The sequence below is a fragment of the Eublepharis macularius genome, chromosome 1, assembly GCF_028583425.1.
Source record: "Eublepharis macularius isolate TG4126 chromosome 1, MPM_Emac_v1.0, whole genome shotgun sequence".
NCBI lineage: Eukaryota > Metazoa > Chordata > Lepidosauria > Squamata > Eublepharidae > Eublepharis > Eublepharis macularius.
In genome coordinates this window covers 253,490,772-253,518,289 of record NC_072790.1, presented here as the reverse complement: position 1 = coordinate 253,518,289, position 27,518 = coordinate 253,490,772, and the positions used below count along the sequence as shown (strand labels likewise).

General features: G+C 48.5%; 1 protein-coding gene across 1 annotated transcript in view; it reads left to right on the top strand.

Annotated features, from left to right (window-relative positions):
* Positions 1-567: 567 nt before the first annotated feature.
* Positions 568-27,518, top strand: part of VPS45 (vacuolar protein sorting 45 homolog) — a 61,655-nt gene continuing 34,704 nt past the window's right edge. Inside the window, exons 1-12 of the mRNA XM_055000252.1 lie at positions 568-735; positions 6,362-6,496; positions 7,139-7,199; positions 13,601-13,680; positions 14,967-15,035; positions 15,883-16,020; positions 16,491-16,601; positions 17,730-17,864; positions 18,482-18,595; positions 20,171-20,338; positions 22,986-23,144; positions 23,594-23,701. Of these exons, the coding sequence (XP_054856227.1) occupies positions 643-735; positions 6,362-6,496; positions 7,139-7,199; positions 13,601-13,680; positions 14,967-15,035; positions 15,883-16,020; positions 16,491-16,601; positions 17,730-17,864; positions 18,482-18,595; positions 20,171-20,338; positions 22,986-23,144; positions 23,594-23,701 (1,371 nt within the window). The 5' untranslated portion in view covers positions 568-642. The remainder of the gene's footprint in view (positions 736-6,361; positions 6,497-7,138; positions 7,200-13,600; positions 13,681-14,966; positions 15,036-15,882; positions 16,021-16,490; positions 16,602-17,729; positions 17,865-18,481; positions 18,596-20,170; positions 20,339-22,985; positions 23,145-23,593; positions 23,702-27,518) is intronic.

Below are 27,518 nucleotides of genomic sequence, written 5' to 3'. Positions count from 1 at the left end.
CTAGATGACCCTGGAGAGCCCTTCCAACCCTAGGATTCTATGAAGATCGTCAGTGGGCAATTATCGGAGGAGGGGTGGAGAAAAAGAAGCGGAGCCGCGCGCGGGCATTTTCTGGCCGTGCGCGCGCTTCGGCGCAGAGGTGAAGCCTGGAGAGGGGAAGGGCCCCCGAATGGTATAAGGCCATAGAATCCACCCTCCAAAACATCCATTTTCTCCAGGGGAACTGATCTCTTTCGGCTGGAGATTCCAGGAGATCTCCAGCCACTACCTGGAGGCTGGCAACCCTCTGTCCAGCAGCACCTTAAAGACCAGCAGGCCTCCCAACAGGAGCATGCGCTGCTATCCGGGGATACCCCTAATTTCGGTCGCAAAGGCGCCCCGGAGCGGAGCGGAGCGGCACGGGAAAGGCTGCGGGAAACCCTTTTCAAAGCCGCCGCCCCGCTCCGAGGAGGTTTCTGGGCGCTGTAGTCCCAGCGCCGCCGCCCCCGAGCACGGCGCCTGCTCCCGGACTACACCTCCCAGCGCTGCAGCGGGAGGGAGGGAGGGAGACGCGGAAGAGCCGCCGCCGCCGCCTCCCGGGACTGCCGGCGGAGCGCAGCTGGGCTTCCCAAGGCCGCGAGCGGCGGTGCTGCAAGGGGCAAGATGAACGTGGTGCTGGCGGTGAAGCAGTACATCGCCAAGACGATCGAGGAGAGCGGCCCGGGCATGAAGGTGCTGCTGATGGACAAGGAGACGGTGAGCCGGGCGGAGGGGCTGCCTGCGCGGGGAGCCGGGGGTAGAATGCCTCCGGAGAGGGAGGCTCCGCCTGCGCCTGCGCCTGCGCCTGGGGTTGCTGCTGCTGCTGGGGTCGCCGACGGGCGCGAGAAGGCCCTGGTTGGCCGAGAGCCCCTCGCCTGGTCTGGCGTTCTTCCGTCCCTGGCGCGGATGCAGAGAGAGGCTCGTGAGAACCGAGAACAGCCGGGCCCTGCCCATCCAGCCCAGCACCCCGCCTCACACCCGTTGCTGTGGGGGGCCCACCTGTATAAGCAGTATAAACTGCACGCGAAGGGTACAAATGTACTGCAATCGATGACACTAAATATCTTGGTGGCAGCCCACACTGGGGGAGGAGGGCTGGTTCCTGATGCCCACCCCCTCTTTAAAACAGCTTTCCCATAAAACTAGTTGCGGACAGGAGGAGGCACGGAAGTCTCCCCCTTTACCATTAAACTCTGTTTAAAGTAATGAGTTCTCAACAGGCGGCTCTCAGCCTGGCAGCTTCCAGGGTGTCACTTGCATCAGGTGGTTACTGTATGGATGGGAGCCATTAAGCATGGGGGGGCACGGGGGGGGCAAAATGGAGGCCACGTCTTGCTATAGTCCACCCAGGAAGGAGGCCACACCACTGTCCGAACATAAGAACCAGAGAAGAGCCCTGCAGCATCGGACCAGAGGCCCTCTGATCCAGCGTCCTGTCTTACTCCGAGGGCCAGCTTTCCCCCTGAAGTTGCCTCCTGGCACTGCTATTTATTTAGAGGTTGGCGCCTCTGAAGATGGAGGTTCTCTTTAGTCATCACGACTGATGGCCGCTGATTGACTTATCCTCCATGAACCTGGCCAGTCCCCTTTTAAAGCTGCCTGCGCCTGTGGCTGTCACATTTTAATCACTTGTTGAGTAAAGAGGTGTTTTCTTTTGCCCATCCAGAATCTACTGCCCATAAAATTCATTGGCTGTCTCCAAGTTCTAGTATTTTGGAAGAGAGGGAAAAACTTCTTTCCCATCCCTATATATAACTTTATACAGCTCTATTATGCCCTCCGCTCCACAATCACCTTTTTTTTAAAAACTGAAAGTTTGAGACTCTTCAGCCTTTCCTCCTAGAAAATGCCCTCCAAAACCCCATCAAATTGTTGCCTTCTGTACTTTTTGTTTGTAATGCTCCTGCATTACAAGCATGGCGTGACATCTTCTTTGCTGTTTGTACCCAGTTACTGACTGACCCTCAGAGGTGCATCCAGGTCCCATTTGACTGATCGGTTTTCTGCCTTTCTTCTTCTTCTTTCTCATTGAGACTGTAATTCCATGCAATCAATGTGATGAGACATCTAATAAGCAATATATTAGCACTTGGATTACAGAAATCTGAATAAATGTAGCATATTAGACATGCTAGAGAGTGCAGTGCAGAAAAATGGCATTACATCAGTAGAGAACAATGAAGAGACAACAGGATAATACGGGCAGCAAACAGAGAATACATCTTGTACGCAGCGATATTGTCCACAGTCCTTTTCCTTTTTGAAAGTGCTTTCCTGACCCATTCTATTGTAACAGTATTACTGTTATGACCCTTTACTTTCTCTTGGGTAGATTTTTCTTTTAATCTTTCCCTTGACACCCTCTGGGTAGTTTGCTGCCACCAGGAATATTATTTTCCAATGTATTTTATTTAAGTTTCCCCTTTGGTAACGTGCCTAAGCGTCAGGCTCCTTCGTGGTTCTATGTGGCCCTGAGGATAGGAATGGGATAAAGCAACGACAGCTACACTGGGAGATAACAAAGCAAAATAAACTTTTATTTAGTCAGGAAGCGTATCGGTTTCATAAACGTAGTTCTCGGTTCTTAAAGTTGCTTCCTATAAACTCGTTCATACAGATCTCTTCCAAGGCTTCACACACAGTTAGGCTCTTTCACTAAACTCAATATTTCTCTCATAGAAATGCTTAAAACTCCTCAGGCAGCCCACAGCCAGCCTGCCTTCTTCGGACTGACACTTTTCTCCCTCCACTCTCAGTCTCAAACTGCCTTCACTCCGCCCACCCTCTCAGTCATTAACCAATCACATCACTCACTCATCCCCCTCTTTCACCCCGACTCTTCACCTAGCTCAAACCAAGCATTTAAAGACACAGACACCCATTGTTACCGAGCAGCCCTCCCTCCCGCCAGAGGCCAGCCACGAACTGGGTCTGAGTTCTATACTAAAAGACTGCCCTGCCTGTGTGCCTCTAATACACGTGTCAGTTTCATATCTGATGCTGCAACAGACTGACAGTTCCTGGACAATTGCTCTCAGAACTCTTACGTGGCACTGCCCTGCTCAAGCTTATATCTGGACTCTCCTGTGTGATGCTGCCCTGTTGCCAACCACGGACTGTGTCTTAAACGCTGCTCCCTTGCCTGCCATGAGAGCTTGCCTTACCCTGGGCTCCAGCCACGCTGCCAGCAGCCAGATGCCAGCCAGGGGAAACCTTCCGCGAGAATGGCCAGGCGCTCCCTGGCCAGCTCCTGCCGGGAGCCTCCCGTGGGCTGGTTGCCCTCACTGCCAGACAGTCTGCTGGTAAGCCCTAGCCATGCCCAGATGACAGCCATGTTCTCAGAACAGCCATGAAGCCGAGGGGAACAGCCTGCTTGGGGAAGCCATTTCGAAGAAGCGAGCGGGCCACGTACGCAGCAAGAGAATCCCGCTCTCCTCTGCATTTCTTAACACCTATCCAGAATGGAGATTGATCATCAGTCAGCCAGGGCCATCAACAAGCGCACATCAAAGCAACCTTTGCACTCCGGACTTGAAGGCACCGGAACGAGCAAACTGCCCGGATCCCCTCCCTCCTCCCCATCCCCTCTCCCCAAAGGTGTCATTTATAAATTAATCAGACTTCAAACATGGTCCAATCAAGGCTGTTCCGATGGCCTTAAATCCTTTGATTTAAGTCGTGAGAACCACTGACAGGGGCGCCAGCCCCTGGGTGCTTTGAAAGTATATAAGCTAGCCCCTCAAACCTGAGGGTGCGCGCGCACCAGCCCCATCCCAGCTTCCTTGCTGTCTCTCCGTGATTCCAGTGCGGGCGCTGGATCATGTCACGTCTATATCTCTGACATGCCTACTGCTTGTGAGTATGCCCTTGTCATCGTGGGGTTCCTGCTCAGGTCTCTAATTTTCATACTCTGTATTTCTTAGATCTTGTATGTAATCTTGGATGTGTGTGTAATTTCAGGCATACGCCACACTATTAGAAAATATACGTTATTGATTGAATACTTGTAGTCTGCCTCTTTGTTACGGGGATCTTCGAAAATGGACCTTGGTATAGCTGGCTAGATCCGCGCTGTTTTAGTTCTGGACTGCTAAGCTAACTCCCCATCCTATCAACAGAGCAGTTCCAGTAACACCATTTACTTGGAATCATTACAAGCACCTTCCTAGGAAAGCCCTCCTAAACACCTCTGTTTTACATAGTTTGCAGAATCCCTACTTTCCTCTACTTCTTTGTTTAGTCCTGCGTTTGTCTAAAGCAAATCATTGTTCTTCTACAGTTCTTTCATTTCTTGCTGCAATATAAGGGATTTTGGAGAGAGGAAGCAGTCTGTATTAGCGTGCCATGCATTGCTGGGAGAAATGTTTATGTTTATGTGTGAATTTTCAAGCATGACTCTTTTTCTTGGTCCATGTTGGAAAAGAGGAAAGTAATAAGGCCCTTGGAGGAGTAAAGGTACCTACTTGACTTCTCTTGTAGTGGTTAAATGCTTTTGAAGAAAAGATGAGCTGGGACTCAGATGGCTTGACTTGGAAGGCTTGCCCCTGGCCCCAAATATGTGGAGAACTAAGGGCTGGCTGCCCCCTTCTTTTTCTCCTAGTATAGTTTCTGTGCTGTTCACTGCTGTAGGGGCGTAACAGGTAGTTTTCCTCCATGAATTCACTACTTTTACACTGGGCAAAATGGCCTCCTGGATTTCTGCTTGTGAAGCAGTTGTTTCATGGCACGTGAAAACTGCCATGGGAAAAAAGGCCGTGTAATTGGGGCAGGTTGAGCTTGCTCAGGAGAGAGAGAGAGAGAGAGGCCTGGAGAAAAATAGTATAGCAGTAGCAGAGGCCATCTTGTGCCACCTTGGGTTCAGGTAGCAATCTTCCCTAGGCCAGTTTGGCTAGGGATCCTGACGGTGTTTTGCCACCTTCTGGGCATGGAGTGTCATTGGGTGCCTATGGGAGAGGGGGAGGTATTTGTGAATTTCCTGCATTGTGCAGGGGGTTGGACTAGATGACCCTAGAGATCCCTTCCAACCCTATGATTCTAGATGTCATGGTGCTTATTGGTGAAGAAAATGCACCAGGGGCATGTGTCACAGGTGCCCTGTAGGCCGGTTTCACACAGATTACAAAACTGACAATGAGAGAATGTCTCACAATTGCCTAGGTTGGCTGCCACCAGTCCCTTCAACTATCCCAAGGCAGAGGAGTAGAGGGACAAAGCTCTAAGCCTGTTAAGGAATTAACAGAGCAGAAGTCTACCTTGCAAGGGCAGTTTGCAAGTAAGGGTAACAAAACAGAATATTATTATGGTAGGTGGTTCATGAGATTCACAAAGTGATTTGTAGCTTTGAGGCGTCAGAGTTAAAAGAACCCACACAGAAATGAAATATAATTATTTATTATTAACGTGCAAGGTTATCTAAAATCACAAGACAGAATGTGAGGATAAAACAAGAAATCCTAAAGCATGTAAGCACTTGCTAATACATACCACAGTAATTCCAAAGGAGGCAAAACAAGATGTTGTCAAGGATGCTGAAGCCACAGTCTTTGGTCAAAAGTTGAAAAAGCTAGGCCACACAACAAAACGAATAGATGGGTGCCTCAGCATCCATCTCAGAGTTCTCGATCCAAAAGTGAAGCCGTGGGCGAGTTACAGTTGTTGCCACTGAAACCCACTGAAAGCTTAAGGCTCCGTTATTGAGTAAGGTCTTGTATGTCATTTGGAAACCAGAGTGGCCCAGGTCTGTTAGCTCATTAGGCACCAAATGCTGATGTCACCTGAAAGGGGAGTGCAACCAAGTCTGCAGTTCATGGCACACTCAGTCCTGCAGGTGTAAATTGTTTAGCAATTAATTCACGGAGAACTCTGCCGTGGAGGCTCGACTGCTTGTGCAGACAGGAAGCCCCTGAACCAAAGTTTCAAGAAAGATGGCTTCTGTATAAGTTAGAACATAGCATTTTTCTTCACAGCACGGCCAGAGTTCGAGCTTCCCATGAAAGAGGCTGTGCAAGGGCTGCTCCCTGATCCCAGATGCCAAGAGGACAGGCTGCAGTCGGATCCTGTGCATGTTCTAAAGCAAGGCCATGCTTGTTGTTGATGGATTCTCTTCAGGGCTGATTCTTGGCATTGCAAATGGATCCTTTGGCAGAACTCTGCGACTAGCCCCAGTTAAGCCTTAGCTGCCTTTAAATGTTGCCTAAAATTATTTAGCAGACTTTGGGAGGTGACAACCTTAGACTTTAAGTGTTATGAAACTCTCTTTTTGCTTCTGGTAATCTCTCATGGAGTGACGTGTGGGATGGTTAGGTGAGCGGAGGTAATCTGGACAGCTCATTCTCTTTTGCAGACCAGTATCGTGAGCATGGTGTACACGCAGTCGGAGATCTTACAGAAGGAGGTCTATCTCTTTGAGCGCATTGATTCTGCCAACCGGGAGAATATGAAGCACTTGAAAGCCATCTGCTTCCTGCGGCCTACTAAGGTATTTTGAATCCCACACTTCAGCCAAAATTAATTCCAAAGCGCTTTGCAGGGATAGAGTACCAATATAAGTGACATTAAAATTCAGAATGGATGCTCTGTGAGGACAAGACAACAACAACAACAGCGTGCTTACATACCCCTCTTCTGGACAGCTTAGTGCCCACTCAGAGTGGTGAACAAAGACAGTATTATTATTATCCCTGCAATACACCTGGGGAGCTGGGGCTGAGAGGAGGGGCTCACCCAAGACCACCTGCTGAGCTCATGACAGGAGTGGAAATCAAACCAGCAGAGTGCTGACTTGCAACCCAACCACTTAGCCACTATGCAACAGCAGCTCTCAAAGGAGCTGGACCCCAGGCCCAGTGGAGGTTGCCGTGTCATTGTCTAGCTGCTTCCTGCCCTCCCTTTGATGGCCTCATTGACGGTAGCGGGATGCAAGAGGGACAGAAACTACTTGGATCACTTGCTGCCCCTCTAACTTAGCTTAGGCTCCATAGTTGCTGAACATCCTCTTGTGTCGCTTTTTGTCTGAATGTAGTTTGGTACATGTATTGGATAAAATTACATGCTTTGACTTCTGTACTGATTTGGGATTTTATTTCTGATCTTGCCATGTTTGGGCTTATTACTTGTTTAGGAAAACGTAGAGCACCTTATTCAAGAGCTGCGCAGGCCGAAATACAGCATCTATTTCATTTGTAAGTATGCATCGTCCCGGCGCATGTTGCCTTGTGACCTTGCTGAACTCCTCTTTCCTCCCCTTTGATTGTGTTCACGGTGTTCCATCTTGCCTACATGTATTATTTACATAGATATATACCTGGTTCAGTCTTGACTAGCATCCTGTGGGCTTGGGACAAGTAGTTCTATTTATTTACTTTATCAAATTTATACTCTGCCCTCCCCGCAAATGGGCTCAGGGCAGCTAACAACATATATTATACAATTAAAACCATATACATATCTAAAAATCATAAAAACAATATAAAACAACTAGCGCCATGATCAACCCAGGCTGTAATAAATATCTAAAAAACCACGTACATAGCTACCGCACAGCCCAGAGCGGCTGCCAGCGGAGCGCAGGATGCGGCAAACAGGAAGGGGGACAATTCGCTGTCTCTCAACCAAAGGACCAGCAGAACATCTCCGTTTTGCAAGCCCTGCAGAACTGTAACAGGTCCCGTAGGGCCCATACCTAAATTGGGAGCGTGTTCCACGAGACGGGAGCCAGGGCCAGAAAGGCCCTTGTCGAGGCCTGACGAATGTCCTGTGGGCCAGGGACCACCAGGAGCTGCTTATCCACAGAGCACAAGGCCCTGCGGGGGACATAGTGAGTGGGTGAGGCGGTCCTCCAGGCATGCAACTCTAAAACCAACACTTTGAACTGGATCCAGAACTGAACTGGAAGCCAGTGCAGCTGGCACAGCACAGGATGGATGTGTGCCCTGAATGGCATCCCCCTCAGGGTGCGTGCCGCTGCATTCTGAACCAGTTGTAACTTCCAGGTCAAGCCCAAAGGCAACTCAGCGTAAAGCGCATGACTTGAAAATATACTGTCACGGATATGGCTAGAAGTATAGGGGAGCTGTCGCTGACCACGAGGCTCATAGAAGATGCCTTTGCACACAGAAACAGGGCTAGGCTGGCCCCAACAGTTAGGCATGCCACAAGGAGAGCCCAGAGGCCTAGAAGGGAACAACCTTGGAGAGGGGCATGAAACAGAGGAGTAACACAGTTGGGTGACCTTGTGTTGATTGGAAGAGCTGCCTGACCCAAAGCAGCAGATACTGTGTGTTGAAGCCCAGGTGCCGAGAGCAGCTGAGGACAGGAAGGTCTAACTTCACAGAAGCTGAAGAGGTGATTCAAGGATGGGTGCACTGGTTGGAGGCCAAAAGATACTCATATGTCTGGGAAGCCTGTAATCACTAACTTCACAGAGACTTTGTTAACATAAAATGAATTAACAATTTCTATATAATCTAAGATGTTGCAAGTATAGATAAGCTTTTTTGAAGTTATAAGATCATTAGCCAAGAATTTGCCAAATGTTTTAAAATTCAGAGAGGGACACAACGCAGTACAAAGAATAATCCATAAACTCAGTGATTTTAAGATCGATGAGATGATTCTGAAACCAAATAAATACGAGGATCAAGAGCTTCTTAGAAGGGGTTCCTTGCCTGTGTCCCTCTTATCTTTTGATAAGATTCTTTCTTGATCAAAAAGAGTCCAGTAGCACCTTTAAGACTAACCAATTTTATTGTAGCATAAGCTTTCGAGAATCACAGTTCTCTTAATCAGATGCATGGTGGACTCCTGTCATGGCTCTCCATTAATGATCTGTGTAGTTTCCATGGATGGTATAATTTTCTGCTGATTGAGCGAATATTAAGAATGCTGAATAATCATGTTTTGATAAAGGCTTAGAATGGAAGCAGAGATTCTGAAATAGTATTTATTGTGTACTATACCTGGCAATGAACTTAAAACATTATTGAGGGGTACCTCTTGCCAGGAGTTAAATGATTCGATATAGGAAAGCTACCTAGAAGATTTGGACCTAGATCTGAATCCTACCTGACCTGAGTCATCCAGAACTGTACCCTGAGGATCCTTTTAAGCCCTGCGCTCCACGCCCCCACCTGCAGTGGCAAGTACGGACAGGCCTTTCTTGGCATTGGCATCTCATCTCTAGAATGCTATTCCCATTAAGGTTTACCTGGCTCCCACATTATTGTTTATTAGGCATCAGGCTAAACCATTCCTGTTTAAAGTGACTTCCAGGATATTTAATAGTCATGATTTTTAAACAAATTATTGCTAGCTGCCTCGAGCAGGTCTCTGGAAAGGCCGAGTAAAATAAGATTTGGCTTGGGAACAATTTTTTGTATACATATCCCCAAAAAAGTTCAGATCTCTTGGTTGAGGGTCCTGTTCATGTTTGGTTTTTATGTACGTGTCGTGATAATGATATTTAATATTATTAAAAGCTTGAAGAATAACCATGTTTGTTGGCAGTAGCAATATAAAACCAGGAGTCCAGTGCCACCTTTAAAGACCAAAAAAAAATTATCTCAGCATCATTTTTTGTGAGTCAGAACTGACTTCATCGAATATATGAAATATACATCCATTCGGCAGATAAGTTTATACTTAGTACTGCAGCCAACAGAAGAATTTTGTGGAGAGGACAGGGGAGTCGATGTTATGAAATGAGGCCAGCTGGAAATTCTATCCAACCAAAAGACTGCTCGGTCCACTCAGAGTGGACGAGGACCAGCTCTTCTGAATAGATTGATTACTCTGTTTGTTGGATATTGATTTAAACTGGCCTCCTTTCCTAGCATCTAGTCCTGCCTCTTCCCCCCCCCCCGCTCCCCCCGGCCACTTCTGTTGCCTGCAGCTTTGAATATAAATGCATCCACCTAATGGATGAACATGGATCTGATGAAGTGAGCCCTGGCTCACAAAACCTTGGGCTGGAGTCTTTAAGGTGCCACGGGACTCCTATTTTTGTTGCTGCGGAGGAATTATTACAGGAAGGATCGGTATTGCCGGCGTAGTGTGAACGAACCTGGATTGGCCTCTAGATGTCATGATCTCCCTATGCAAGTGCATCAAGAGAAGAACAGGCCCGTTTTGTCTGTGTGTTCTCCTTCCGGCTTGTATGATCTCATCTGAAATGATAAATCAGCAACCCAGGGATTCCCAAAGACCTTTATGGAGACTGGGGAGAAAGGAGGAAAGGAGGTTTTATATGATATGGCATTTAACAAATTCGGCTCAAATGACCCAAAGTTACACGGTGCATAACGGCTTATATTGCCTCTTATCACTCAGGCCCTGCTCCTCACAAGGCAGCCCTGTTTATTTATTTACCAAAGTTTCTACTGGTTTTTAATTTTTAAAAATTCAAAGAGGGACACAATGCAGTGCAAAGAATACTCCCTAAAATCAGTGAAAACCAATTTAAATATTTTTTTTAAACAGCAGTTCACAGCCTACAAACAATCACTTGACAAGTTAAGCCAAATAGCAGGATCGACCACACAAAGAATTCAGCAGGTAAAGATGTTAAAATCCTAGCGGAGCCAATGAGTTACGGCCACTCCCTGGAGGGAGAGAAGTGCAGAGGCTCAACAGCCTTTTGAGCGCAGGGCGTTGCACCACGATGGAGTGAGAGCCAAAGAGAACTATTCCTTATTAGCTGCCTTTCTGCCTTACGGGAATCAAGGGAGCTTACAGAGTCATTTTATTTATATTTATTTTATTTATGTCATGTATAGTCTGCCTTTCTCGTTGAGACTCAAGGCAGATTACACAGTGTGAAATTAGTACAGTCAGTATCAAGGACAATTTCATAAACAATTCCACAGGGTAAATAAACACAAGTTTATAAAGACATGGCATTAGCAAGAATCCAATACAGAGTTGACAAAATGCTGAAATAGAACATAAGCAATTTTTGGGGCGGACATAGGAGAGTACCTATTTAAAGCAACAAAGTAAAGAACAACAGTCGTAAGAATATAGAATATAGAGCACAATTTAAAAGTTACCAATAATTAAATAGATTAAACGAATCAAATACCAACCTAAAAGCAGCCCTCTTTCCTCAACCCCCCAACAGCCCTTCAGCGTATGGGATATCTCTGTTGAGCAAGTGTTAGGAGGCACTCTCTAAACCCCGACAACTTGAACTGAGCCTTGAACTGAGCTTGGAAGCTAACCAGCAGCCGTTGAAGTTGTTGTAAAATGCATGTATCATGATCCTGCCAGTTTGTACAAGTCAGTAGATGGGCAGCAGGATTTTGAACTAATTGAGGTTTATGGACAGCCTTCAAGGGCAACCTTGCCTGCAGCCCGTTTCAGAAGGCTAATTTGGCCGTCACTAAGGCATAGATAACGGTGGGAAGATCACTGTGTTCCTATAACGGGCATAGCTGAGAGGTGAAAGGAAGCGTTCTAGGCTCTGGGCGCTGTCCAAGATTCCAGAAATATCTTCAAGCTGTCATCCTACTAGAAGAGCATAATCCCAAAGGATCCAGAGGAGATGGAGGGGCGCCTTCAGGAAACTTCATTTGCATGGACTTTTAATCATAGAATCATAGAAAACCCCCAAAGCGCACATAGAATCAAAGGGTTGGAAGGGACCTCCAGGGTCGTCTAGTCTGACCCCTGCACAATGCAGGAAATTCACAAATACCTCCCCTGTCATACCCTCTGTGATCCCTGCTTCATGCCCAGAAGATAGCAAAACACTGTCAGAATCCCTAGCCAAATTGTCCTGGGGGAAATTGCTACCTGACCCCTAAGTGGCGATCAGCATTACCCTGGGCATGTAAGAAAGGGCCACAAGAACTAAGCACTGATATTACCCTTACTACCCTCCCTCTCATGATCTGCCTAGAATCGGACAAAAGCGCGAGTGTCATGGTATCAAGCCCCAAAAGAAAGTAACGCCGTGACCAACTAACTAAACACAGTTTTATGCATATATATATACATGCACAATAAAGAGAATCCTTCAATCGTAATCCTATTGATTATACGAGTTTTGGTATTTATTTCATCTATTTATATACTAGGAGACCCAGATTACTATTGAAGGATTCTCTTTATCGTGTATGCGTATATATGTATCAAACTGTGTTTAGTTAGTTGGTCACGGCGTTGTTACTTTCTTTTTAGGTTCACAGATTCAGCATTGGGGTTTAAGCTGCAGGCGTTTCCTTGGTCATGGGGTTTTATCGTACTTGGTATGTTTGTGATCTTGGAATTGTAAGCAGCCGTAAACCACCATGGAAAGGTGGGGTGGAAATATTTTAATTAATAAAACAGTTTAATTGCACTCACCCAGCCCATTACTGATCCATGAGAAGCCCAAAAGAATGACTCCCACGGACAAGAACGGTGGTCCTCCAGCAACACCTTCTGGAATCTGCTTCCTATGAAGGACCAGAACCTCCACAAAGCAGATATGAATATATTTGCTCATTTGGTATAATTTTGCCAGTCCTAGGAATAGCAGAGGAATATCCTGGGCCTTTCTGCCAGCCCCCTGGGCAAGCTTCACCTCCCCCCCCCCCAGTGCCTTCGGAGATGTTGCCAGGCCCTGCCCACGTGCATTCTAGCCTGTCTTCGCCAGCATAAGCGGTAGAAACTCGGTTAGCGTTTTTATGTCACAGCTAAGATTGTTGGTCTCTGACGTCTTGCAGATTCAGTGCTTTGTAGAATCAACTCAGCCTTTTCCTTACGCAGATTGGCTAATGTGAGCTGCTTGTGCGGCCTGACTAGGTAACTCTGTTTCAGAATGCCGGTCGGCTTTGTCTATCTGCAGAGCTGGATCCATGCACAAGCTAAATAAGTCACTGCTTCTGAGGGGGCCACTCAATACAAAAACAAGGCTAAAAATGACTGAACGACCAGATTTGGATAGGGCTGTGTGGGCCTCTTTAAACGTAACATTGCTTGGAGCGTCTCCCTGTCTTAATCTGGCCATGTCTGCCCCACTGATTGATTAATTAATTAATTTAAAAAGTTTATTGGTTGCCTTTCTACCTTACAGCGCTCAAGACAGCTTACATGAAAATACATAAGAAGACCTCAATTTAAAACCACAATTTAAAACTACCCATAAGTCGAAAAACTAATCACATGCCATCCTGCATAAAACCATCTTCAGCTGCTTCCTACAGTTTGAAAGTGAGAGGGCAGGCGTGCCTCCCTTAGGAGGATGTTCCATAATTGTGGGACTGCCAGTGAAAAGGCCCTCTCCAGTATAGCCCCCAGAGGAGCATCTTCGGTTGATGGGACGGTCCAGAGGGCCTCTCCCTCTGCTCTTAACTCACAGGCAGGAACGTATGGCAGAAGTCGGTCTTTCAGATACTATGCTGCAGCATTTGGACAGTGCTTTCCCGCCTCCCAGTGTAGCCTGGGCCCTAGGGGGGGAAACTCTTGTAGCCAGCCTCTTGCCTCCTTCAGTCTGAAAGGTTCTTAATTACGTCTCGCATTCTGTCGCTCCTTTGTGAATTGGCTGTGAACCCGGTTCCCTTCTGCCTGCTTGTTGGCTACCTTCTGTGCTGCCTCGTTTCAGATTTCAGCAACGTGATCAGCAAGAGTGACATCAAGTCACTGGCAGAGGCTGACGAGCAGGAAGTGGTAGCCGAAGTCCAGGTACGTGCCTCCCAAGAGCAACGTGCTCACGAAGGGCCCTGGCCTGGTTTCTGGAACAGGAACTTCCCTGTGGCACGTAGCGAGCCATTTTTGAAACTGTGTGGAGAGGTGTCAAAAGATGCATGTGGTTTGGTGTGACTATCGGCTGGCAAAAGCTCAAAAAAGGGTCAAGGATCTCACTGCATACCCTTAAAATAGCTCTTGAATGTCTGAAGTCTTGATCTCCTGAAGCTGCTTTAGACTGAGACAGGCTGTTGCATTTGCTGTAGTGGTTAAGAGCGGCAGGACTCTAATCTGGAGAGCCAGGTTTGATTCCCCACTCCTCCACTTGAAGCCAGCTGGGTGACCTTGGGTCAGTCACAGCTCTCTCAGCCCCACCCACCTCACAGGGTGATTGTTGTTGTAAGGATAACAATAACACACTTTGTAAACCACTCTGAGTGGGTGTTAAGTTGCCCTGAAATCGAATGTTGCTGTTGTTATTGTTGTTATTATTAACTCATTAACCTTGCACAGTTGTGTGCAGTGTGGGTCAAAGGTGGCCTGGGCTGAACTTGTGGAAATGATCATCGGCCGCAGTGCTTTACATCATATAATATCACCACACAGCGTTTGTGGGCCGCCACAGCTCCCACCTCTCCAGCCCCCCAGCTTGATTCCTCTGGCTGGTGGCGGGCACCCAACAGGTTGTGCTGCCAGCTTGCATCCTCTGTGGACGCCTCCTTTAAGCTCTTCCGGGGGGGGGGGGCTGCTGGGCAGCTGGCCCACTTTTCTGCTTGCTGTGCAGGACAGCTTTGTGGCTGAGGGGAAGGGAAGAGTCCCACCAGGCGTGGGGTCTGCCACGGTGGCATTCCCAGTGGCATGGGGTTTGGCCTCTGTAGATTACTCTGGGTGAGAAGTGTGGCAGAGCAATAAATGAGGCGGGGAGGGGGCTGTGTTCCATGCCGTCCAGTAACTCCACCGCTTGACAAAGGAATGAACCTGCTAGACCTCTCTGGACGGAGCGGAAGGCTGTGTCAGCAGTGACTGTGCTCTAGGCTGGCCCAAGGTATCTTTCCTTAAGCCCGAAGCAAAAGATACAGATCTTCCAGCTGCCCGTAGGAGAAACGGTGGCCCCTTGAGGCAGCCATCTCTGTCTGCCTCGTGGCACGGCCCGGGATGTTTCTCTTGGGACCTCCCCTGTCTTCTCACTGAGGTTTGCTTATTTTATTTTATTTAAAATGTTTATCTTCTGCCCAGTTACTGTGAGACCCGGGCCGCATCCCTGACTTGTTTTTGTTCGACAGGAATTCTACGGAGATTTCATTGCTGTGAATCCACACGTGTTTTCTCTCAACATCTTGGGCTGCTGCCAGGTACGGGGCAGGGGAGGACACGATGCCTTCTTCGACTCCTGTTCCCTTAGGCATATAAGCGCCTTTGTCTGCCCTGCTGAAACATGAAAAGATGGTTGAAAGCCATGCTGTGGTGTTCTGCAGTCAGTTTCTATGGCTGTCAAATGTTGACATTTTAAAACCTCTCACTGGTACGTCCCTTAGGAGGAAATGCTAGCTGTTGGACATTATTTGGGTACACGCTGAAGTGGGAGCTCGTGGCAATTTCCAGTATCCTGTCTCTTTATTATACTTTACCATAGCCAACAGGGCAGAGTTATAGGTGGAGGAATGGGGCTTCTGCAGATGTGGGCCGACTCCATTTAAGTTGAGGTACTGAGAACTGCTGTAGCATAGTGGTTAAATGGTTGGGCTGTGAGTCAGCACTCTGCTGGTTTGACTCCCACTCCTGCCATGAGCTCAGCAGGTGGCCTTAGGTGAGCCCCTCCTCTCAGCTCCAGCTCTTCAGCTGTATTGTGGGGATAATAATAACACTGACTGTTCCTTTTTCTGACTGGGCACGAATCTGTCTAGAAGAGCAGTATATACGCACACACTGTTATTATTTTGGATAACAGGCGCTAGGGAAAGATCATTCTCTGCCTGAGGGAGTCCTGTGTCAGGTAGACCAATAGTTTTCCTTGCTGAGAAGCAGGTTTAAGTGCTACTCTATGCTAGTACGTTTACTCTCCAGAATCAACTCGAGATTTCCTAGGCCTGTTACCAGAACACTTTTTTGCTGGAGGCGCCGAGGCGTGACCCCGGGGTGTTCAGCAGGTGCCTTGCAGCCATTCCTTTTGCTCAGCCTCACTCGTTTATCTTTTTCTAGGGTCACAGCTGGGACCCAGCCCAGTTGTCCAGGGCAACCCAAGGCCTGACCGCCTTGCTGTTGTCTTTGAAGAAGTGCCCCATGATTCGTTACCAGCTCTCTTCAGACTCGGCCAAGAGGCTCGGGGAATGTGTCAAGGTATGGTTTTATTCTCCAGATTCATGTCTTTCGCCTTAAGAAGAATAACCTTTAGTGTGGCACATTTCACCTGTTCAAAGCTCAGGTGCCTCCATTTCCTCAGGACTGCTTTGGCACCTCGGGGAGGTAGACCAGCCCTGTTCTGCCTGATGGGGAGGCTGAGGGAGGAGTGGCTGAGCCGAGCTTTTGCTGGGAGCCTTCCGGGCTCTTAGTTGCCTCTTTTTGCTGCTCTGCAACCCCCACCCCCACCCCCCCTCCAATGCTGGCATTGGTTCTTGGGCAGAATGGCATCGGCCTGGCTCCTGCTGGGATTTGGAAATAGAGGCTGGTGCTGAGGGGGGTCCTGGGGGGCTGCCTGGGGGTGGGCAGACAACTCTGCTGATGTCTCAGTTTGATGGCAACGAGAATCACGAGGGCCTCAGAGAGCCTTTTCCATCTGAAAGCGAAATGATCCTTCCTTCCCCAAACAGCAAGTGATCACCAAAGAGTATGAACTCTTTGACTTCCGACGTACGGAAGTCCCTCCCTTGCTGCTGCTCCTGGACCGGTCGGATGATGCCATCACGCCACTTCTGAACCAGGTGAGAGTTCTTTCCCCAGCATCAGGCGTCTGAGGGTTGGAAGGGAAGTCTGTGTGGCGTGGGCCGGATTTGCATTTGTGCTCAGGGGCTGGCCGGTGTCACGTTGGGCAGGGGTAATGTATTATTTGGGGGGCACCATGCTTCACAGAGCTTCATAAACCGAAGGAATGCGTATCTCTCTCCCAGTAGCCGATGATCTCAAAATGACCTTGAGGAAGACAGTAGCAGAAATGGGAGTAGCAGAGGCTGAGTGTGAGGTTGGAGGAAGGACCAAGGAATGATGGTAAAGAGTCCAGTAGCACCTCTAAGACTAACCAACTTTATTGTAGCACAAGCGTATGCATCTGATGAAGAGAGCTGTGGTTCTCGAAAGCTTATGCTACAATAAAGTTGGTTCGTCTTAAAGGTGCTACCGGACTCTTTACTATTTTGCGACTACAGATGAACATGGCTAACTCCTCTGGATCCAAGGAATGATAGGAACTGTAGATCTTGAGAAGGACTTGGAGGGGGAGAGAGAAGGTGATGGAAAGAGAAAACAATGGTTCAGTCAAGCAGCCTCTTTGTCCAGGCTTTCACTCCCTGATGAAGTCACATTTTGAAAGATTGGGTTGTGTATTTTTCATTTCAGCTGGACACTTAAAACTGGTTTCCGTATGCTGAGGAATGAAGGGGGGAGTCTGTTGAGGCAATAGATGGGAAGGTGTAGCTTCAGACAGAACCTTGGAACGTTTCTTTCCCATAAACAACTCCATGCAAATGGAAACTATCAGAGCAGGGTTTTATATTTGTACGGAACGCTAACATAAGAGGAGCGTTCTCAAGCATGAGCTACGACCTTGTTCCCATCTCATTCTGAATGTGTAAATCAGGCCTCTGACTGAAGAGATCAGGCAGGATCCAGGGCTACAGAAGATTGGGGCAAGAGTTTGGTCACACCTGGTTGGATTTTCCTTTCATTTTCTTTGAACGGCAGGCCACCACACCATTTCTCAAGCTGTCTTTGAAATTTGGTGGCTTGACAGCTGGCTGTGGTTAGAGAGCGAGAGAAATCCACTGCTCCCCTGGGCATATAAAACTCGTTTAGGCGTTATGCAGTGTTTTCCTCTCTCTCTTTCTTCTGTGTAGTGGACATACCAGGCCATGGTCCATGAGCTGCTAGGAATTAACAACAATAGGATTGACCTCTCACGGGTTCCAGGCATAAGCAAGGATCTTCGAGAAGTGGTTTTGTCTGCCGAAAATGATGAGTTTTACGCCAATGTAAGTACATAGGTCGTCATGTAATAATGTCTGCATTCAGATTTTGCTGTTTTTTGAACCTAAACCAATATTATGGCCTTGGGTCAGATTGCAGACGGGAAAGTGTCTTAAGGACTGTAGGCAGGAAGCTGCCCTTTCTAGACTCAGTGTGGGGGTGAAGATCCACCTGCAGTAGTATCTGAAGGTGAATATCTCACCGGTGTGCAAATTTTAATTCCCTCTCTCCCAATATGTTTTCCTTCAGATTTCTCTGCAGCTTTTGGGATCTTGTTATGTCTCCTGAATAAGACACAAATCTGCATTCTTTTTTCAGTTCCATTATCTGGCCCTTCTCATTCTAAACTCCTTTGAGGGAGGGATTCCAGTCCAAGGCATTGGCTGTAATAACGTGTCCTAGCCTTTGCTGTGCCTTAAAGCCATCTCCAGGTCCCTGATCTTTCCTTCATAAAGGCTTTTGGAGGGTTTGAGTCGCCTTAGACTCGCTTTGGTCCTTCCGTTTCACAGTAGGGCCATTGTGCCTAGGTCTGCTGTGGCATCTCACAAAACGTTTCCTGACTTGTTGATGGCTAAAGTTTAATCAGCGGCCACCTTCATACTGTCTCCTTTATTGTTTGCAGAATATGTACCTGAACTTTGCAGAAATTGGCAGCAATATCAAGAACCTTATGGAAGACTTCCAGCGGAGGAAACCCAAGGAACAGCAGAAGCTAGAATCTATAGCAGACATGAAGGTAATTTGGAGGCAGAGGGATGGAAGTCATTTTGGTTAAGGGCAAGAAGTTGGCACGTTCAGCCCCGAAGCATCTATGCACTTGACGGCACACAGTTCAAGGGACACCCGCTGTGCCAGAAGCACTGTGAGTCTTGTGCAGCGGATTCTCTGTGTGGGCAGAATGTGCCCCCCAGAATAGCCTGCAACATTATGGAAGTCATCTTCCTTTTTTGCCTTGAATTAAATTGATCCAGTGTGTGGCAGCAGTGAAAAGGGCAAACTCATGCTGGAGATGGTTAGGAAAGGGATTGAGAATAAAACGGCCAGGACTGTAGAGCGATGGTGTGGCCTCATCTGGAGTCCTGCGTGCAGCTCTGGTCGCCCTATCTCAAAAAGGACGTTGCAGAGCTGCACAAAGTACAGAGGAGGGCAACTGATGTTATCAAGGGGTTGGAGCAGCTTTCCTATAAGAAAAGGCAGAAGAGTCTGGGTTGTTTTATGAAAGAGATGTCTTAATGATAAAGGCTGACAAGAAGAAAATCGTTTCATTTGAAATGTGGTGCTGAAAGAGAGTTTTGCAGATACCATAGACAGCCAAAAAGACAAATAAGTGGGTACTAGATCAAATCAAGCCTGAATTCTCCTTAGAAACTAAAATGACAAAACTGAGGCAATTGTACTTTGGTCACATCATGAGAAGACTAGATTCTCTGGAAAAGTCAATGATGCTAGGAAAAGTGGAAGGCAGGAGGAAAAGAGGAAGACCTAAAACGAGATGGCTGGACTCACTAAAAGAACTTACGTCTTCCAGTTGGCAGGATCTGGGCATGTCTGATAATGATAGGATGTTTTGGAGGTCTTTCATTTATAGGGTTGCCATAGGTCGGAGGCGACTCAATGGCACATAACACACACACACACACACACACAATGATAAAGGTTTATTAAATTATGCATGGGGTAGAGAGAATGGACAGAGACCTTATCTCTCTCCCCCAAAATACTAGACCTCAAGGGCATCCAATGAAGTTGATGAGCAGTAGATTCAGAATGGACCAAAGGAAATACTTCTTAACTCAACCAGGTATTAAGATGTGGATTTCCCTGCCAGGGGATGTAGTGATAGCCATAGGCACAGGCAGGTTTAAAAGGGGATTCATTGGCGGCTACTAGCCATGGTGACTAAAGGAAGCCTCCATATTCAGAGGCAATCAACCTCTGAATCTTGTTGCCAGGAGGCAACTTCAGGGGAAAGCCTCGGTCTATATGGCCTGCTGTTGGCCCTCCAGAATAGCTGGTTGGCCGCCGTGTGAGACAGGATGTTGGACTAGATGGACGACTGGTCTGATCCAGCAGGGCTCTTCTTGGGTTTTTATGGCTTTAATAGGGGGCTAGACAGATTCATAGAGGATGGGTCTATCAGTGGCTGCCAGCCCTGGTGATTAAAGGGCACCGGCTCACTCAGGAACAGGGACCCTCTTTGGCAGCTGGAGGAGATGGTCTGCCGGTCCGATCCGTCAGGGCTTTTTCTGTGACCTCCTGCTCCCCGCTTTGTAAGAACCTGTGACTCCTCCTCCTCCCGTCTGTGTTTCAGGCCTTTGTGGAGAACTACCCCCAGTTCAAGAAAATGTCCGGCACGGTCTCCAAACATGTCACTGTGGTGGGGGAGCTTTCCAGGCTGGTCAGCGAGAGGAACCTGCTGGAAGTGTCCGAGGTGGAGCAGGAGCTGGCTTGCCAGAACGACCACTCCAGCGCCCTGCAGGTAGCTGGTCCTGGGGGAGAGCCGAGCGCCCTGCGCAGCGAGCACACTCCGGCATTGCACTTGAGATGGGTTTGTGCGGGTGGAGTCCGTGTGCTGCATGCGAGGCATACGCTGATGCATACCGATGGCTCTGTTGTAGAGTTTGGGTGGGCCGTCCAAGCGCCCGTGTGCGCACTGGAACTCGGGACTTGACCGGTGCCAGGTCAGCGCTGCTCCCATCCCAAGTGTGCGAACAACCTCGTTGGAAGGGATTGTGTGTTGAGAGTTGAGCGGAAGCCCCATTCATCTGCAGCTGCATCTTTGTTTGTTTGTTTCTTGGGCTGGTGTTTGGTCTGGCGATGGACCTAATTATCAGGGCGTGTTGCCATCATCAGACGATGGAAAACAAGGTGTGTCGGGGGCCCACGAGGTAGTACGGTTTTGTCAAAAGACTCCCTGCGGTTGGGTCATCAGATAAAAGCTATGATTGGACATGCGGCTGCTGAAAGGGGCTGCCTCAGTAACTCACACAGGTCTTTCTGCGTGTCACGGATGTGCTTCAGGACTGAAGCGACCTGCTTTTATTTTTAAGTTCTGTCCATTCCCCTAGAATTGGCTCCTGAAAATCTTCCTGCGTTTATTTATTTCTTACTTCCTACTGCGATAATCGGTGTGGGAAGGTCTGCAGGCCTCTTGTAAGCCAGGCTGACTGATTTATGTTAATATTGGGCTGTGGATGTTATTACCGTTTCCTCTTGTTGTGTGCTTGTGGCACACCTTTGGTACAACTCCGCCCTTTGGCCTGGCCCCGACACGGCGCCTTTGAGTCACACTCACCCCCGGCTGCCTGCGTATCCCATTCAAGGAGGGGAGATTACGGTAATGCACTCTTGGGTCTCCATTTTCCACGGCTGCTCCTGGGGTTTTTCTGCCTTCTTAAATTTATGGGTTGGGATTTAAGCATCTCCCCCACCCCGTGCCACCTTTACCTCTGCCTGACCTCATAATTTGTTTTAAATGGGGCATTTAATTGGAGGGGTGAACTTTCTGCAGAGTCAGTTTTGGACATCAGAGTGTGGTATTCTGAACTTGAAAAGCTCAAAATGCCTGGTGGTGGTCCTTTTTCGGAAACGTTCTCATCTTCTTCCCATTTGGGGATCCGATGGAGAAGAGCTGCTTTCCGTAAAGGATCTCTGGTGTGAGAGCTTTGTGGAAACCTTTCCACAAGGATCCTCTGTGTGACTGCAGAGTGTTAATCGGACGTCTGTTCCCTTCCTCGTTCACAGACTTCATAAGTTGACCCCACTATCTGACACCACATTAGTCAGGATGAATTGTGGCTGTTACTGGGAACAATGCTGCCCTTTTAAAAGGAAGCTGGCTGTGGGGAGGGGGGGTCACTGGGGTACTAGAAGGGTGGAGAACTGAAATCTGCCATGTGGAAACGGACAGAAGGTTTGTGTCTAGGCCTTCTGACCACTGGAAACCCCATTCAGGCAACACCGCCCACCCCCCCAGCTACAGTTATGGAAAATGAGAGGCATTGAGGCTCTGTAGAGGCGCTCTAGAAAAGTTCTGCGCAATGCTGATGCTGTTAGCATTTGTGGTGCTGGGCAAACCACGAGGGGCCGAGAGGGCTGGTTCCAGTGACGCCCTTGGCTTTCAGGGAGCCTTAAAAAGCGACTGTGTGTCCAGACAGTCGCTTGGGCCGGAGCCACGCCATCATTTGCATGCTCCTATTTTTAAGGACAATGGCAAGGCTGGGCATGATCTGATCAGAGTTGAGCATTTTAACACTGGTGGATTCCTCTGGGAGAGAGTTAAGCGCATGCTTTGTTCTCTTTGCGGAGCTTAGTTTTCAGACCGTGAGCTTTATTTTCATCTTTGCATGTGGTGAGACTGTAGTTGAAATCAGTACGCCTGTCTAATCTAACTCTGTTATGAATGCTCCCCCCATATCCTTTGGTGGGTATGGTTTATAATCTGCTTCTGTTGGGTAGAGAAGTTCTTGGTGGAGCTCCCTTGATACTAAGTGAGACCAACCACTCAAAAGTGTCTTCCCTGCCAGATACTCTCCAGGGTCTCAGACAGGGAAAGTTCTTTTTCCAGCCCTGTTGCCTTTGGCCTTTGCCTGGAAATGCCGGAGCTTAAATCGGGGACCCTTCTGCACGCCAGGGTCTTCCACAGGCAAAGTAGTCGTGTGGCCATGACATGGAGTGACAGCGGAGTCCCAAAGAGGCCGAGAAACTTATGTAGGAGACTTAACGGGCTGGAATAACTCTGTTCGGCTTACTGCTGCAGAAAGCCTCCCTTGCTGGCCCAGTGTGTTTCCCTGTCGTTCCCTCCGTAGGCCAGAGTCTAGTGGGTGGCACACTGTCCGCAATCCCATCCAACATCCCCAAGCCCCATTTTAAGGATCTGCTGTGACCTTAAGTCATGATGCTTCCACTGTATGCTGATCACACATGTGAAGCTTTGCATCCTAAGGAGTCTTCTTTTCCTGAATCTCGTTCTGCTGAAATGTTCAGAAGGACCCAGAAAGCTGGTGGGCAGAATGCATTTCTCGGAAGTGAGCGTGTTTACAGGTGTCCTCGAGTGACCTCCCTGTGTCGAAGTGCGGGTTGGCCCTTGTTTGCAGCCCTGAGCGAGCTCTCTCCTCCTCCTGCAGAACGTGCGACGGCTCCTGCAGAACCCCAAAGTGACCGAGCTGGACGCGGTGAGGCTGGTGATGCTCTACGCCTTGCACTATGAGAGGCACAGCAGCAACAGCCTCCCCATCCTCATGGCAGATCTGAAGAACAGAGGGGTTTCCGAGAGACACCGCAAGGTACGTGGCAGGGGCTTCCTCGGGGGTGGGGAGGAAACTTGAGCGCTAAGAATGAAGAGGCAAGCGGGAGAATTGCTGGTGTTCACATCTGAGTTTCACTGTGCATTTGGTGGGTGGGCTTTTACGTTCTCCTGGGATGTGCCTGCTGTTTGGAACAGGCTCAGCTCCTCATTGAAACCCGACGTATATCGGTATATAAACGTACTAGTGGGGAACCTGTGAGGAGACTGCAGCTTGTTCATCCTCCCCAACCTGTCTCCTTTTCCGCTCCTTCCCTCCCCATCATACCCCCACATCTTCGCCCCTTTTGCTGCTTCCCTCTTTCCCTCCCTCCCTCCCTCCCATCTGCCACTTTCCCTCCTGTCCTTTTAATTGGTATTAAGCATATAACTCCTTTTCAACAGTTTTCTGAATTTAACCGAGCAGTATTTTTCTCTCTCTTTGAATAGCTGGTGTCTGCTGTTATAGAGTATGGAGGGAAGCGCGTTCGAGGGAGTGACCTCTTCAGTCCCAAGGATGCCGTGGCTATCACCAAACAGTTCCTCAAAGGGCTGAAGGTATGATTACTGATTTAACAAGGTGATATTTGGGTGCTTTACAGAATAACGTGATCAAAACAGACAAATCCCTGTTCCCATATAAATTTTACCGGGAAGGCAACTGGAGGGAGGTGGGGGTGAATAGGAATGAATGCAGATGTAGGTACTTAGATTTGCAATGACTGGGGATAAGACCCAGAGGAGTAAGCAAAAGACTTAACAGAAAAGTTGGGTTTTGAGAGGGGGTGTGAAGAAAGAGGAAGGCGTAGCACTGTGTAGATGTTCAGGGCATCTGGAGACTAGGCATAGTTGTCTAAGCTGTTGTCACCTAATAAATAGGGTGGTGAGAGAGCTGGCATGGCGTAGTGGATAGAGTGGTAGACTAGGATATGGGGAGACCCTGGTTCGAATCCTCACTTCTCCTGTGGAAACTCACTGGGTGACCTGGGACCCGTCTCATCCTGGCCACCTCACAGGGTCGCTGCTGTGGGGAAACAGATGAGGGGAAAATGATTTTCTAAGCCGCTTTGAGTTCCTCGCAGCTGAGGGAGAAAAGCAGGATATAAATCAGTAAATACAAATGCATCTAAGAGATTTCAGTTTCTGAAAACAGTAGGGTGGAAGAAGGACCCTTGCAAAAGTGTGATAGGAAATAAAAAAGGACAGAGAGAGGTAGTGTGGTGGAGCAGTTAACGCATTGGACTAGGACTGGCTTCAGACCCCCACTCAGCCACGGAGATCTCCGGGTGACCCTGGGCCAGCCACTTTCTGTTGCCTCGTCCACGTGCAGGGCTTTTGGGAGGGTAGAACGGAGGTTGGAAAGCCACGTGTGCCACTCTGAGCTCCGCAGAGGAAGGCCAAAATAAAAAGGCAGCAGGTAGAATCAGGGAAGCCAGTGGCCATGAAGCATTTGGCGGGGTGTGTGTGATGCGACACAGGAGGGTCGGCCTGTCTTGACATTTGAGAAGATGAGAAGGTAGGAGGGCTGTGCTGAAAGAAATTGGTTCAGAAAGATATTTTGGTAAAGAGGTGGGGACTGTTGACAATGCTACTGTGTACTGCGTATGTAAGTGTGCTCCTACTAGGAAATGTCTGCATTGTTTAACATGCCATGTTTAATTGGAGAGCCAGTTTGGTGTAGTGGTTAAGAGCAGCAAGACTCTAATCTGGAGAACCGGGTTTGATTCCCCACTCCTCCACTTGAAGCCAGCTGGGTGACCTTGGGTCTGGCACAGCTCTCTCAGAGCTCTCTCAGGCCCACCCACCTCACAGGGTGATTGTCGTGAGGATAATAATACACTTTGTAAACCGCTTTGAATGGACATTAGGTTGTCCTGAAGGGCAGTATATAAACTGAATGTTATTGCCTATGCCTTCTTTCAGCACTGTATTAGATTTCTACTTGTTTTCAAACTTCTGCAATCGAAACCCTATTGAGTTGTTGATTGGATGTCCCAGCTGCTGGTTGTATCCAGCTACACTATGTAAGACAGCTTGAGTTTCAGTGAGAAAGGTGGACTAAATAACGTAAATTGATAGAATATGTGGCAATGGCAAAATTAATGAATTATATAAATAGAAGACCCATTAAAGGATTTGGAAAAAAAAATGGGAAAATTTTATGAAATAGAAACACATATTAATTGATTTGACTGATAATTAGCATAATTTGGTATATTATAGTATAATATAGTTAATATTAAAAATGGTTAGATTATAATATGTCATATATATAATCTGGAGGTAAGAAAAGTATAACAATGAATATTGTTAAATACTTTAAAATACAATATTATATCTTTAATATTTGATTTAATAGCGAGATATAGTAAAAGATAGACAGGAAACGATTCTGATAATCTTACTACATAATGCAGTAAGCGGGTTTCCAGCGACTCACTCTGGATCCCACGTCGCACTCCGGATCCCATATCGCGCCCCTAGCGGGGTTACAAGGGGGGGTCAATTCGTGCTGCAGCAGCCCAATCTGGGTGGCTGCCAGGTGGAGGAGCCTGGAGCCGCCCCCCCTCGCTTCCCACCCGCAGTGCCCCAATCCGGGTGGCTGCTGGCCTCCTCTCCTCCCCAAAGCCACAATCCTGGGGGGCGGGGGGGGGGTCGAGCAGAGGTGGGCAAGCCTCGCTCAGCTGCTGTTCCCCCAGAGCCATGATCCTGGGGGGTGGGGGGCTCACAGAGGTGGATAAGCCTGGCTCGCCTGCTCACCCCCTCCCCAAAGCTGAGGTCATGGGGGGCAGATTCTGGAGAGGGTGGGGTTAGGAGAGAGGAGAGGCCTCAGCAGCATGTTATGTCATAGAGCCCACCCTCTGAAACGGCCATTTTTCTCCAGGGGAACTGATCTCTATGGCCTGGAGATCAGCTGTAATTTCAGGAGATGTCCAGCAACTACATGGACGCTGGCAACCCTAGGGGTGTGCAGCAGCGGGCAAGCCTTGCTCGCCTGTCCTTTCCACAAAGTCACGACCGTGGGGGGGAGGGGGCAGGCTTGCCTGCCTTGCCCCCCCCCCAAAGCCTAGAGTTGCCAGTCTCCAGGTGGTGGCTGGAGATCTCCAGGAATTACAACTCATCTCCAGATAACAGAGCTCAGTTCCCCTGGAGAAAATGGCTGCCTTAGAAAGTAGGCTCAATGGCATTATACCCACCTGAGGTCCCTCCCCTCTCCAAACCGCACCCTCTCCAGGTTCCAACCCCCCCCCCCCGATCTTCAGGAATGTCCCATTCTGGACCTGGCAACCCTACAAGTCACAATGGGGAGGTGAGGGGGCCACGCAGGGGCAAAGGGGGGCACGGCAGCGGGCAAACCTCCCTCACCTCCCCAAGCTACAGTGGGAGCGAGGGCGGGGGGCATGGAGGTGGGCATGCCACCCTGTCCTCCTTCCCCTGCCCCAGACCTGGGCGCTGGGGAGGGGGCAGTTGCCGGCCAGGCCCCCCTGCCCTTTCTAGAGCCCGTTGTATTTATGCTACAACGGGCATTATTTCTAGTGGTTGTAACCCATGCATGATATTTATATGATAGTTGTACTCTAGACAGTCTTTGCAATTGTCCTTCAGTGTAATTTGTACTCCTGTACCTTTTTTGTTTTGTATCTCTTTTATAAGTAAATAAATAACATAAATAAAGAAGAGGTATTGCACAGTCTGAGCAGCCAGTGAAATGAGACTACATTTGGTGACTGGCACTAGGTTTGCACACCTCCTCCCCACATGTGGCTGTGCAGGCCTTCCAAAAACATGTGCCAGTGGTCATTTCCCTGAATAGTTTCCATATTTGGCCCAACAAATCAGAAAGTCAGCTCCTCAAGCCCTAGACTCTCCGAAGGCGTAGCGGACTCTCTTGTGCTTGTGCCGGCTGGTTGGGGGCCCCTGTGTTTGGCTCCTGGGGGGCCCTGGCTCAGATCCTACAGAGAAATGTGTGGCTGACAGTTGATGTGGGAACGGTGGGGAATGTTGCGTACCATTTTAAAATCTGCATGGACCATAACAGCCTGAAGCACAGCAGGGTCCGTGGTTCAGTGCAATCCCCGGCATCTCCCGCGAAAAGAAGCAGGAAGAAGAGCTCTGCCTGCGACCCTGAAGAGCAGCTGCCCGTTTAAGTGTCGATACTGACCTTGCTGGCCCACGGGGCTGATGCAGCATGAGGCCCCTTCATGTGTTGTTGTTGTTGTTAATAATAATGATGATATTTTGGAAAACTTCATAACTTATATGGAAAACTGCAGCTTTCTGACATAACGCCTACAGATCTGCAAAAGACGGCATTACTTGAAACAGCGTACATTTTACACCGATACCTGGCTGATACTTAGGTCTCTGGCAGAAA